General features: G+C 54.3%; 1 protein-coding gene across 1 annotated transcript in view; it reads left to right on the top strand.

Annotated features, from left to right (window-relative positions):
- Positions 1 to 12,776, top strand: part of LOC140428854 (zona pellucida-like domain-containing protein 1) — a 132,575-nt gene that overhangs the window by 109,435 nt on the left and 10,364 nt on the right. The window contains exon 14 of the mRNA XM_072515507.1: positions 8,722 to 8,745. Coding sequence (XP_072371608.1) covers positions 8,722 to 8,745 — 24 coding nt within the window. The remainder of the gene's footprint in view (positions 1 to 8,721; positions 8,746 to 12,776) is intronic.

A 12,776-nucleotide genomic window follows, 5' to 3' on the forward strand; every position in this document is an offset into this window, starting at 1 on the left:
CATCCAGCTCCAGCTCCAGTTCCCTAACACGGTCTCTGAGGAGCTGGAGTTGGGTGCACTTCCTGCAGGTATAGTCAGTGGGGACACCGGTGGTATCCCTCACCACCCACATCCTACAGGAGGAGCATGCAACTGCCCTAGCCTCCATCCCCTCTTACCTTACAGAATATAGCTGCCCTGTGGACAAACCGGAACTCCGTCCTCCGACTCTGCTCCCAGTCAACTGCACTCTCTGTAAACTCCCAGCTCCCTTCACGCTCGTTGAGGAAATGTAGGAAACAAAATGAAAGGAGCACCTTACTCCCTCCTCACCTAACTCCCTCAGCACTCAAATGCACCCAAATTCAGCATTCAGTGCAAACGTGGAGCGACAGCTGATTCGAGCCCTGGCTGCCCTTCATCATCTGTCTCTCCCCATGGTCCGCAACATCGTGTCAACGCTGTGGTAAACCACTGTTGCACCTATATTAGATAATGTAAGGTAGGACCTGTACTACAGGTTCGCCGGTAGTCCCTGCCTGCTGGTTCCGCCCAGTAGGCGGAGTATAAATATGCGTGTCCTCCATTCAGCAGCCATTTCGCCAGCTGCTGTGGGAGGCCACATATCTTAGAGCAATAAAGCCTCAGTTGTATCCAGCTCTAGTCTTTGTTCAATTGATAGTGCTTCAATTTATTGCTCTAAGATTTTCTAAAAGATCGCCTGCAGCTGGATCCGCTATCAAGCAACGCCAAAAAGGACTTTAATCACTGGCTAGCTTGCTTCGAGGCGTATATCAACTCAGCGACCACCCCTGTTCCGGAGGCTCTGAAGATACAGATCCTGTACTCAAGGTACAGCTCCAATGTGTTTCCGCTGATCCAGGACGCCCTGAAGTATGCCGACGCCATGGCGCTTCTCAAAGAAAACTACGCACAGAAGACGAACACGTTCTTCACCAGGCATGTACTCGCCACTGGCTCTCAACTCCCTGGTGAGTCCATAGAAGACTTCTGGCGGCCCCTCATCCCAATCATCTGGGACTGTGACTGTCAGGCCATTACGGCCACTGAACATTCAAACCTCCTTATGCGGGACGCGTTCGTTGCGGGGATTAGGTCGGACCTCATACGCCAAAGACTGTTAGAAGGGGCCACGCTCGATCTAGCTGAGACAAAGAAGCTAGCACTCTCTATGACGGTCGCCTCGCGCAACAGTCAGGCCTACCCCCAAGCCGCGCGGCCCACCCCTCCTACGCATCGTGGAACCCAAAGACGGCCGCCCCAGCAGGGGCCTTAGCCAGCCATTATACCTGCGCCAAGCGCCACCCCGGGGGTTCCCGATGTTACTTCTGCGGCCGGCAGAAACACACTCGCCAACGCTGCCCGGCCCGCGCGGCCCTTTGCCAGGCTTGCAGCAAAAAGGGACACTTCGCCGCGGTGTGCCAGGCCCGCGCAGTCGCCACTATCGCCCCCACCCCCCTAGTCTACACACAGTGGGTGCCGCCATCTTCATCCTCCTGGACCACGCGCGGCCAGTCGGCGCCGCCATCTTGTCCAACCCCCGCAACGTGCGGCCCATGGGCGCCGCCATTTTGTCCCCCACAGGATCTTCAGCCGCCACCATCTTGTCTCCCCCATGGGGCATGGACACCAACAGCATTCCAGGACCTAGGCCCCCCAGGCTCCCCATCAATCGACGCCAGCGACAACCAACCACAACTCGCCTCAGTGACGGATCGACCAGTCTCGTCCGCACAACCTGGCCACCGCATCGACCAGCGCGAAAATCAACGACCACGTGACCTCTTGCCTGCTGCGCTCCGGGAGCACCAAAAGCTTCATACACCCGGATACAGTAAGGCGCTGCTCCCTCACGATACACTCCCTGGCCTCCGGATCCCATTCCGTCGCGAACCCGGGGTACTGTACGGTCACAGTCACGGTCCAGGGCGTAGAATTCAGCGGCTTCCGCCTCTACGTCCTCCATAACCTCTGTGCTGCTCTACTACTAGGCGTGGACTTCCAGTGCAATCGCCAGAGCCTAACCCTCAAATTCGGCGGACCCCTACCACCCCTCACTGCGTGCGGCCTCGTGACCCTATAGGTCGATCCGCCTTCTCTCTTCGCAAATCAAACCCCGGATTGCAAACCTGTCGCCACCAGGAACAGACAGTACAGCACCCAGGACCTTCATCAGGTCTGAGGTCCAGCGGCTGCTTCGGTAAGGCATCATCGAGGCCAGCAACAGCCCCTGGAGAGCCCAAGTGGTAGTCGCTAAAACTGGGGAGAAACACAGAATGGTCCTGGACTATCAGTCCAGACCATCAATCGGTACACGCAGCTCGACGCGTACCCCCTCCCACGCATATCTGATATGGTCAATCAGATTGCACAGTACCGGGTCTTCTCAAAGGTAGACCTCAAATCTGCCTGCCACCAGCTCCCCATTCGTAAATCGGACCGTCCACACACTGCTTTCAAGGTGGACGGTCGTCTCTATCACTTCCTCAGGGTTCCCTTCGGCGTCACTAACGGTGTCTCGGTCTTCCAAAGGGAGATGGACCGAATGGTCGACCGGTGTGGTTTGCGGGCCACCTTCCCGTACCTAGAAGACGTCACCATCTTTCGGCCATGACCAGCAGGACCACGATGCCAACCTTGCCAAATTTCTCCACACCGCCACTCTCCGCAACCTCACCTACAACAAGGAGAAGTGCGTGTTTAGCACGACCCACTTAGCCATTCTTGGCTATGTGGTCCACAACGGAGTTCTGGGGCCCGATCCCGACTGCAGGCACCCCCTCATGGAGCTCCCCTTCCCCACTGCCCCAAGGCCCTCAAACGCTGCCTGGGGTTCTTCTCATACTATGCCCAGTGGGTCCCAAACTATGTGGACAAGGCCCGCCCACTCATACAGTCCACACACTTTCCCCTGGCAGCCGAGGCACAACAGGCCTTCGCCCATATCAGAGCCGATATCGTCAAGGCTGGGATGCACGCAGTCGACGAGACACGGCCCTTTCAAGTAGAGAGCGACGCATCGGACGTCGCCCTAGCCGCCACCCTCAATCAGGCAGGCAGACCCGGGGCAATCTTCTCCTGCACACTTCATGCCTCAGAAATTCGGCACTCATCCGTCGAAAAAGAGGCCCAAGCTATTGTTGAGGCTGTGCGGCATTGGAGGCATTACCTGGCCGGCAGGAGATTCACCCTCCTCACTGACCAACGGATCAAGCTCTCCACCTATAATTACGAGATTTTGTATCGCCCCGGCAAACTCAATGAGCCCCCAGATGCCCTATCCCAAAGTACATGTGCCAGCGCACAAGTAGACCAATTCCGGGCCCTGCATGACAGCCTTTGTCACCCGGGAGTCAATCTGCCCTATTCCGTCGAGGAAGTACGGACGATCACCAGGGACTGCCAGGTCTGTGCGGAGTGCAAGCCGCACTTCTACCAGCCGGACCGTGCGCGCCTGGTGAAGGCATCCCGCCCCTTTGAATGCCTCAGCGTGGATTTCAAAGGGCCCCTCCCCTCCACCGACCGAAAAACGTATATTCTCAGTGTGGTCGATGCGTACTCGATTCCCCTTCACCATCCCATGCCCTGATATGACGTCTGCCACCATCATCAAAGCCCTCAACAGTATGTTCGCTCTGTTCGGTTTCCCTGCCTACATCCACAGTGACAGGGGATCCTCATTCATGATCGATGAGCTGCGTCAGTTCCTGCTCAGCAGGGGTATCGCCTCCAGCAAGACGACCAGCTATAACCCCCGAGGAAACGGGCAGGTAGAGAGGGAGAACAGGACGGTATGGGGGGCCGTCCAACTGGCCCTACGGTCCAGGAACCTCCCAGCCTCTCGCTGGCAGGAGGTCCTCCCTGATGCACTCCACTCCATTTGGTCACTGCTGTGCACCACCACTAACAACACACGCCATGAACGTCTTTTTGCCTTCCTCAGGAAGTCCACATCCGGGGTGTCGCTCCTGACTTGGCTCACGGCTCCAGGACCAGTCCTGCTCCGTTGGCACATCCGACTCCACAAGGCAGACCATTTGTTGGAGAGGGTGCAATTGCTCCATGCAAACTCCCAGTATGCTTACGTGGCATACCCCGACGGCCGCCAGGGTACTGTCTCCCTCAGGGACCTGGCACCAGCAGGTTCCACACACACACACACCCCTCCGGCCCGGCGCCACCCTCCCCTCCCCCGGCACTCCCAGCATTAACCCCACCAGGACCATCCGTACTTGCCCTGCCCACGCCCGAGGAGGAAGAGGATTTTGGCACGCTCCCGGAGTCACCGAACATCGGGCCAGCATCGGCATCGCTGCCACCACTACTTCGCTCCCAGCAGAACATAAAGGCACCGGACCAGTTAAACCTCTAACTGGTCCACCGGACTTCAAAAGACATTTTTTTTCTGCTCAAATACTGTAAATATAGATTCATTGCTGTATATAGTTCTCCACCATCCCCGCCGGACTCAATTTTAACAGGGGGTGAATGTGGTAAACCACTGTTGCACCTATATTAGGTGATGTAAGGTAGGACCTGTACTACAGGTTCGCCGGTAGTCCCTCCCTGCTGGCTCCGCCCAGTAGGCAGAGTATGAATATGCATGTCCTCGATTCAGCAGCCATTTCGCCAGTTCCTGCCAGCGAGAGGCTAGGAGGTTCCTGGACCGTAGGGCCAGTTGGACGGCCCTCCATACAGTCCCGTTCTCCCTCTCTACCTGCCCGTTTCCCCGGGGGGTTATAGCTGGTCGTCTTAGAGCAATAAAGCCTCAGTTGTATCCAACTCTAATTTTTGTTCAATTGATCGTGCCTCAGACGCCCTCAGTATCAGGGCCATGCCCACTTGCATCTGGGACAAGCTCCGCAGTGCCTCGACCATGCCCATCTGAGAACGGGACATTTCCCGCAGAACCTCATCAAGATCAGCCTGGTACTGGGTCACATCCCCAGCGAGTCAGACATTCTGACGAGACCGTCAGCCATGGCCGTCACTGACTGCACGGCGCCTTGGACACCTCACCAATGGTGCGACGTCATGCACCAGTCTTTTCACCGCGGTCGCCAGCCTAGCAGTGTTGTCCTCAGTGCCATGCACTGCCTGTGATATCTCCTGCAACTATAGCCTCTGGGACTCCACCCATCAGCTATGGACCTGCTGGAGTGCCGCTGACACCTCTATCTGACTGTCCCGGCTGCTTCCTATCATCTCAATCAACTCCGGGTACTTCTGTACCACAGGCTCAGCATCAGGCTGGGACCCAGCTGGGTCCTGGGATCCAGCAGCCCTCCACCTGCTGTCTCGCCTGGGGGTTCCTGCCTCCACCTGATGTGCATCATCAGCAGTATGGTGCTCACCAGATTGTGCCCCAGAAGCCTGTCCACTAACATGTCCCACCGAGGTGTGTGTATCGACGCTGGTGAATGGTGGGGATGACAGCTGTGCCGAGACTATAATGGTTACATCCTCAGGGCTCTCCTCTGAGGTGGTCTCATGGGAGGCAGGAGAGGGTGACGCCCGGGATGGGCCGGCACCATCGCCTGGAGGACCTGCTGGAGAATGGACATGTGGTCAGTGGGAGGAATAGGTCAGTCAGTAAGGCAATACCAACTCACGTTTGACAGGTCCCGCGGGTGGATCCCGGTGGTTCCTCAACCTCTGCCACGACCACCAGCCTCAGCGTGGGTGACCGATCTGTCCTCGGCCACTTCAGTCACCTCCAGGTGACTCGGAAGTGGTGCGGATTCTTAAGTCCGGTGCCCCTCCGCCAGTCTGGGCCCACTCCTGATGATTATGGGGGAGCTTTTCCTCAGGAGATACAGAGAGGGCAACATTAGCCGCACGCGTGGTTCACAATGGGGGGAACGGTGTGTGATGATATGTAGACCGACATGTAACTAAAGGGTTAATCACTAACACTAACACAGCACCACTAAACCACACTATATAACCGAGCTCCGAGAGGCTCTTGGGCTCTTTCCATGCAGCAGTAGTTAGATAGCAGTTGTATAGCAGAGTCAGGTCACAGCCTTACACCACGTGTAGTTCAGATACAGTTTATATAGTTATATCTCATTACTTTATTTCTATAATTAGTTCAGTCGAGTGTCGAACTCAATTATTAGTTTTATCGTTACTTAATCAATTTGTTTACTTTACATCAAAGACGTGTGCATTCTTCAAGATCATCTGCATCCAGTAACAACAGATATTACTTTAACCAAGTAATACAACATGCTACCAGGAGTAGCAATATAACAGGGTGTATAAAGGGAGGGTTGGGATCGGGGGGGGGGGGGGGGGGTTGAAGGGGGAGGGGGGTGGAGGGAGGGTTTGTGTGTCTACTCACTCATGTTGCCCAGTGTAGGTCATTCACCTTTTTTCAGCACTGAAGGCCTGTTCACACTCCCCGCGCTCACAGCTGCCACCACCTCGTCCCAGGTAGCACTGGCTGCCCTATGGCTCATCCTCTTGGGCCCTCGGGGGAACAGGATATCCCTCCTGGCCACCAGGAGGAGTAGCAGCCACCCCAGATCTGCATCCCTGAATCTTGGGGCTGGTCTCCTCGGCGCCATTGTTGCGAGCTGGCTGTGGCTGGCTGAGCAAGTGCTGCTCGACCTTGTTAGCGGGGGGATTGGCGAGCGCGATCCCGGCGAATCAGCTGGCGAGCCTTCATATATGATGAGAAGCGTTTGAGACCTCCTTAAGTGGACCAATTAACGCTGAATTGCATTGCCAGCCTCGCTGTGCCGAGCGCCGGGAAGCTCGTGGTAATTCCCATTCGCTACCAGACTTAGAAATTTTTGCCGGAGAATCGCGCACAAGGGTTCCAATATCGACACCCGGGAACTCCACTACAAACCTTCCTCTAACCCAAAGAATATCCATCAATCATAACTTGCTGTTCTGTTTCCTGTCACTCAGCAAATTTCTTATCCAAGTGCCCACTTTCCTTTTTGTTCCACGAGCTAGAATTTGCTCACAGGTCTGCGGCACTCTACCAAATACCTTTGAATGTCTATGTACATCATATTAACAGCATTACCCTCAACAACCCTCTCTGTTATTGTTCAAAAAACTCCTGTAAGTTAGTTAAACATGATTTTCCTTTCAGAAATTCATGTTGGTTCTTCCTAATCAACCCACATTTTTCCATGTGATTATTCATACTATCCCAAATAATTTCTAGAAGTTTCCCCACCACCCAAGTTAAACAGATTGGTCTGTAATTGCTGGGCTTATCCTTACAACCTTTCGGAATAAGGGTGTAATGTTTGCAATTCTCCAGTCCTCTGACATCTCCCGAGTCTAGCGAAGACCAAAACATTGGCCAATGCCCCTGCAATTTCCACTTTACAGCTGAAACTCCCCCATCAGCTCTTCATTCTGCCCTTGTACAGAAGAACTTCTCATCCGTATTGATTTCAACCTTGATCTGAATTGACCTGGTCCACTTTCCTCTGATTTTTCTTCACTCCTATTCTCTCTCTCTCTCACTACCTGCATCTTCTCCTGCGAGCAGTACCCTAGATTTGGCCATCTTCAGAAATCGTGCAATGTCTCGACCTCTTTCTTAGGTAAAGCTTTCTCCAATAAGTCCTTGCAACCTCTAATATCCACATTATCCTGTCTGTTCTAGGTCACCCTATTCCCCCTGTCCCTGTATTTTCAAACACTCTCAAACTCCCAAATTACTCTCCTCTAGTCTCCCATCTACCTGAATGCCTATACTGCACTCAACTTGCACAATAACTCCATTGTTTCTGCAACTTATATGTCTGAATGCAGTTAACACATCTCCTGTAATGTCTTTCCATCCTGCCTCTGTAGTCACATTGGGCATATCGTAAGGCTTCATACTTCTCTTTCTTTTCCTTGTCCACGTACTATCCCTTCACAAAGTCATTCATACACATGGGGTCTTTCACATGTATGCTGCAGCACCATAGTCAATATCTCAACCTTAATCCTAACTGCTCAACTCCCACTGCTGAGCACAGTGAATATTAGAAAGCTGGGAAGATTGCAGCATATGCCTATAAAGGAAAACACCCAATTTGCCTGTACAGTATGCATTCTGAGCCACTCAGTTTTACAATATTCATTGATTCCTTGTTTTTTCACAATTTTCCTACAAAAAAGGGTCATATCCCACACAGGACTTACGGGGTATGATTGATTGTCTTCCTCATGGTTTTCGCAGAATAAGAGCTTCCCCACTGAGGGGTGGGGGAACTCCATTAAGCTATGTAAGGCATCAACCGTGGAGAGACCCTGTAGGGATTCTACTGGGGGTTGTTTATATGTAACTGTAAATAAACCAAAGTTCTTTATTCTTACTCGGTGCAGAATCCCCATGTTCTTATTAAAAATAGGTCCTTAAAGATATAGTGGGCAATCACCATCCTGGAACTCCAGCCTTCCCGAATGAGTCCTCATCTGTTTCCATCACTGAAAACCCCTACCTCATGAATGCCTTACATCATCATTTGCTTCCTCCTCAAAAGTAATAATTGAGTTGTTGGGCTTCATGCCTAAACAGTGATTCTAGTTTTGTGTGTGTGGTTTTGGCCAAAGTAATACACAGCTTCGTCCATTTAGAACAGATAAAGGTCGACAGTTCATTTTGATAGAATTGTTCCCTCATGGAAGGCCAATTTTTCAATGTGGAAAGGTTTAGTTAATGAACAAATAATGATTTTTGTTTTGTACTTTTGTCCACAGTGGTGAACACAAGTGACGATTTAGGTAAGGTAAACTACTGCAAGAAACACCTTTAAATGCTTCACAAAATAACTTTCAAAAAATGAAGAATATGAGAGATGACAGCAAAGGCCAAATATTTTGGTAGCATTAGTGTAGCACACAAAGACTCCGTGAGACGAATAGAGTGAAGTCGATGAGGCTTTATTAAGCGTGTCTGTTCCCCCGCAGCTCGATAGTAAACTGGCCTGCGGGGGAAGACTCCGGCTTCTTATACTCCACCTTCAGGGCGGAGCTAGAGGTCAACGGCCAACCAGGACCCGGGATCTGTCAGCCAATGACATTAGGGCTTCCAGTCCCACATGACCCCCAATACATACTACCACATTCACCCCTTGTCAAAAATGAACCCGGCGGGGTGATGCTTCGTATGGTGGTAAGGGTTTACAGGGCTGGTCCTGAGAGGAAAAAAACATTCACAAGGCAATACAGTATTGTACAATTTTGTCCTGTTGCAACTATTTACAGAGGGTATGGGAAGAAAAGCAAAATGTTCTTGTGAAAAGTCCATATTTAGTTTTAGATCGACGCCACGAGTCGGTCGGGTGGTCTGGTCGTCCGTGTCGATCGCCTCGGCCCCGTTGGTGGTGGTGCTTGTACCGGTGTTGTCGCCTCCAGGAGCCTTACGGTTTCAGCTTGGGCTTTATTCTTGGTCGGTGCTGAGGGGAGGGGAACCGATCCTCCTGGGAAGGGGGCGGTCGCGGGGTGCGGTGGTGGCAGGAAGGGTTGGGTTGATGGTGTCGGGGGGGTGTGCGTGTTGCCGGCGGGCGCCAGATCCCGCAGGGAGACCGTGTCCTGTCGGCCGTCGGGGTACTCCACGTAGGCGTACTGGGGGTTCGCGTGGAGGAGGTGAACCCTTTCGACCAACGGGTCCGCCTTATGTGCCCGCACATGCTTTTGGAGCAGGATGGGTCCTGGGGCCGCCAGCCAGGTCGGCAGCGACGTTCCAGAGGAGGACCTCCTAGGGAAAACAAGGAGACGCTCATGAGGCGTTTGATTAGTGTTCGTACATAATAACGACCGGATGGAGTGGAGAGCGTCCGGGAAGACCTCCTGCCACCGTGAAACTGGGAGGTCCCTGGACCGTAGGGCCAGTAGGACGGCCTTGCAGACCGTGCCGTTCTCCCTCTCTACAAGGAGACGCTCATGAGGCGTTTGATTAGTGTTCGTACATAATAACGACCGGATGGAGTGGAGAGCGTCCGGGAAGACCTCCTGCCACCGTGAAACTGGGAGGTCCCTGGACCGTAGGGCCAGTAGGACGGCCTTCCAGACCGTGCCGTTCTCCCTCTCTACTTGCCCGTTCCCCCGGGGGTTGTAGCTGGTCGTCCTGCTTGAGGCTATGCCCTTGCTGAGCAGGAACTGGCGCAGCTCGTCACTCATGAAAGAGGACCCCCTGTCGCTGTGGACGTAAGCGGGGTAACCGAACAGTGTGAAGATGCTGTTCAGGGCTTTAATGACTGTGGCCGCGGTCATGTCAGAACAGGGAATGGCAAAAGGGAAGCAGGAGTATTCGTCCACCACATTAAGAAAATATGCGTTGCGGTCGGTGGAGGGGAGGGGCCCTTTGAAATCGAGACTGAGGCGTTCAAAGGGGCGGGAAGCCTTAATCAGGTGCGCTCCATCTGGCCTGAAAAAATGCGGCTTGCATTCCGCGCAGATGTGGCAGTCCCTTGTGACTGTACAGACCTCCTCTAAAGAGTATGGGAGATTGCGGGACTTGATGAAGTGGTAAAACCGAGTGACCCCCGGGTGGCAGAGGTCCTCGTGGAGGGTTTGGAGGTGGTTAATTTGTGCGTTGGCACATGTGCCGCGGGATAGGGCATCGGACGGCTCGTTCAGCTTTCTGGGACGATACAAAATCTCATAGTTGAAGGTGGAGAGCTCGATCCTCCACCTTATGATCTTGTCGTTTTTGATTTTGCCCCGCTGTGCATTATCGAACATGAAGGCTACCGACCGTTGGTCCGTGAGGAGAGTGAATCTCCTGCCGGCCAGGTAATGCCTCCAATGTCGCACAGCTTCCACTATGGCTTGGGCTTCCTTTTCTACTGAAGAGTGGCGGATTTCTGAGGCGTGGAGGTTCCGGGAGAAAAAGGCCACGGGTCTGCCCGCTTGGTTAAGGGTGGCCGCTAGAGCTACGTCGGAGGCGTCGCTCTCGACCTGGAAGGGGAGGGACTCGTCGATGGCGCGCATCGTGGCCTTTGCGATATCCGCTTTGATGCGGCTGAAGGCCTGGCAAGCCTCTGTCGACAGAGGGAAGGTCGTGGTCTGTATTAGGGGGCGGGCCTTGTCTGCGTACTGGGGGACCCACTGGGCGTAGTATGAAAAGAACCCCAAGCAGCGTTTCAGGGCTTTTGGGCAGTGCGAGAGGGGGAATTCCATGAGTGCGCGCATACGTTCGGGGTCGGGGCCTATTATCCCATTGCGCACTACGTAGCCCAGAATGGCTAGCCGATCGGTGCTAAAAACGCACTTGTCCTCGTTGTACGTGAGGTTCAAGGCTTTGGCGGTCTGGAGGAATTTTTGGAGGTTGGCGTCGTAGTCCTGCTGATCGTGGCCGCAGATGGTTACATTGTCGAGATACGGGAATGTGGCCCGCAACCCATGTTGATCAACCATTCGGTCCATCTCCCGTTGGAAGACCGAGACTCCGTTTGTGACGCCAAAAGGGACCCGTAGGAAATGGTATAATCGCCCGTCTGCCTCGAAGGCTGTGTACTTGCGGTCACTTGGGCGGATGGGGAGCTGATGGTAGGCGGACTTGAGGTCCACGGTGGAGAAGACTTTATATTGGGCAATCCGGTTGACCATGTCGGATATGCGGGGGAGAGGGTACGCGTCTAGTTGTGTGTACCTGTTGATGGTCTGGCTATAGTCAATGACCATCCTTTGTTTCTCCCCTGTCTTCACTACTACCACCTGCGCTCTCCAGGGACTATTGCTGGCCTGGATTATGCCCTCCTTTAGTAGCCGCTGGACTTCGGACCGAATGAAGGTCCGGTCCTGGGCGCTGTACCGTCTGCTCCTAGTGGCGATGGGTTTGCAATCCGGGGTGAGGTTCGCAAACAAGGACGGGGGTTGCACCTTGAGGGTTGCGAGGCCGCAGATAGTGAGTGGGGGTATGGGGCCGCCGAATTTGAACGTAAGGCTCTGTAGATTGCATTGGAAATCTAATCCCAGCAAGGTGGGGGCACAGAGTTGGGGAAGGACGTTTAGTTTGTAGTTTTTGAACTCCCTCCCCTGCACCGTTAGGGTAACTATGCAGAATCCCTGGATCTGTACGGAGTGGGATCCTGCAGCTAGGGAAATCTTTTGTGCGCTGGGATAGGTGGTCAAGGAACAGTGTCTTACCGTGTCGGGGTGTATAAAGCTCTCCGTGCTCCCGGAGTCGATTAGGCATGGCGTCTCGTTGCCGTTTATTAGCACCGTTGTCGTCGTCGTCTGGAGTGTCCGGGGCCGAGCTTGATCGCGCGTAATTGAAGCGAGCCGTGGTTGTAGTAGTGGAGTGGGGTCCGTTGTTGCCATCCAAGATGGCGGCGGGGGTGGAAAAAATGGCCGCCCCCACGCGTCGTACAGGTCTGGGGCGGTCCAAGATGGCGGCGCCCCTCCTCCCCTCGTGGTGGCCGGGACCCAAAATGGCGGCGTCTGCGGGTCGCACATCGGCGCCCCTCCTCCCCTCGTGGTGGCCGGGACCCAAAATGGCGGCGTCTGCGGGTCGCACATGGTGTGCTGGGGGGGCTGGGGAGCACTAGGACCGCGAGCGCTAGGACCGCGCGAGCTCCCTCACCGGGGACAGCGGTGGTCAGGGCCCAAGTAGGTGGCGCCGGCGGGTCAGGCGTGGGGCGCGGGGTGGGGGTTAGGGTGGCATTAGGGACGCGCAAAACTCCCTCCTCTCCGTGGAGAGTGTTGGCCGGGACCCAAAGCGGTAGCGCCGGCGGCGGGTCATACATAGGCTGCGGGGAGGGGGGTTGGGGAGCGTAAGCGGCGTGCAGAGCTCCCAGTTCTCCCGGGAC

Source organism: Scyliorhinus torazame, chromosome 8 (genome assembly GCF_047496885.1).
Source record: "Scyliorhinus torazame isolate Kashiwa2021f chromosome 8, sScyTor2.1, whole genome shotgun sequence".
NCBI classification, from domain to species: domain Eukaryota; kingdom Metazoa; phylum Chordata; class Chondrichthyes; order Carcharhiniformes; family Scyliorhinidae; genus Scyliorhinus; species Scyliorhinus torazame.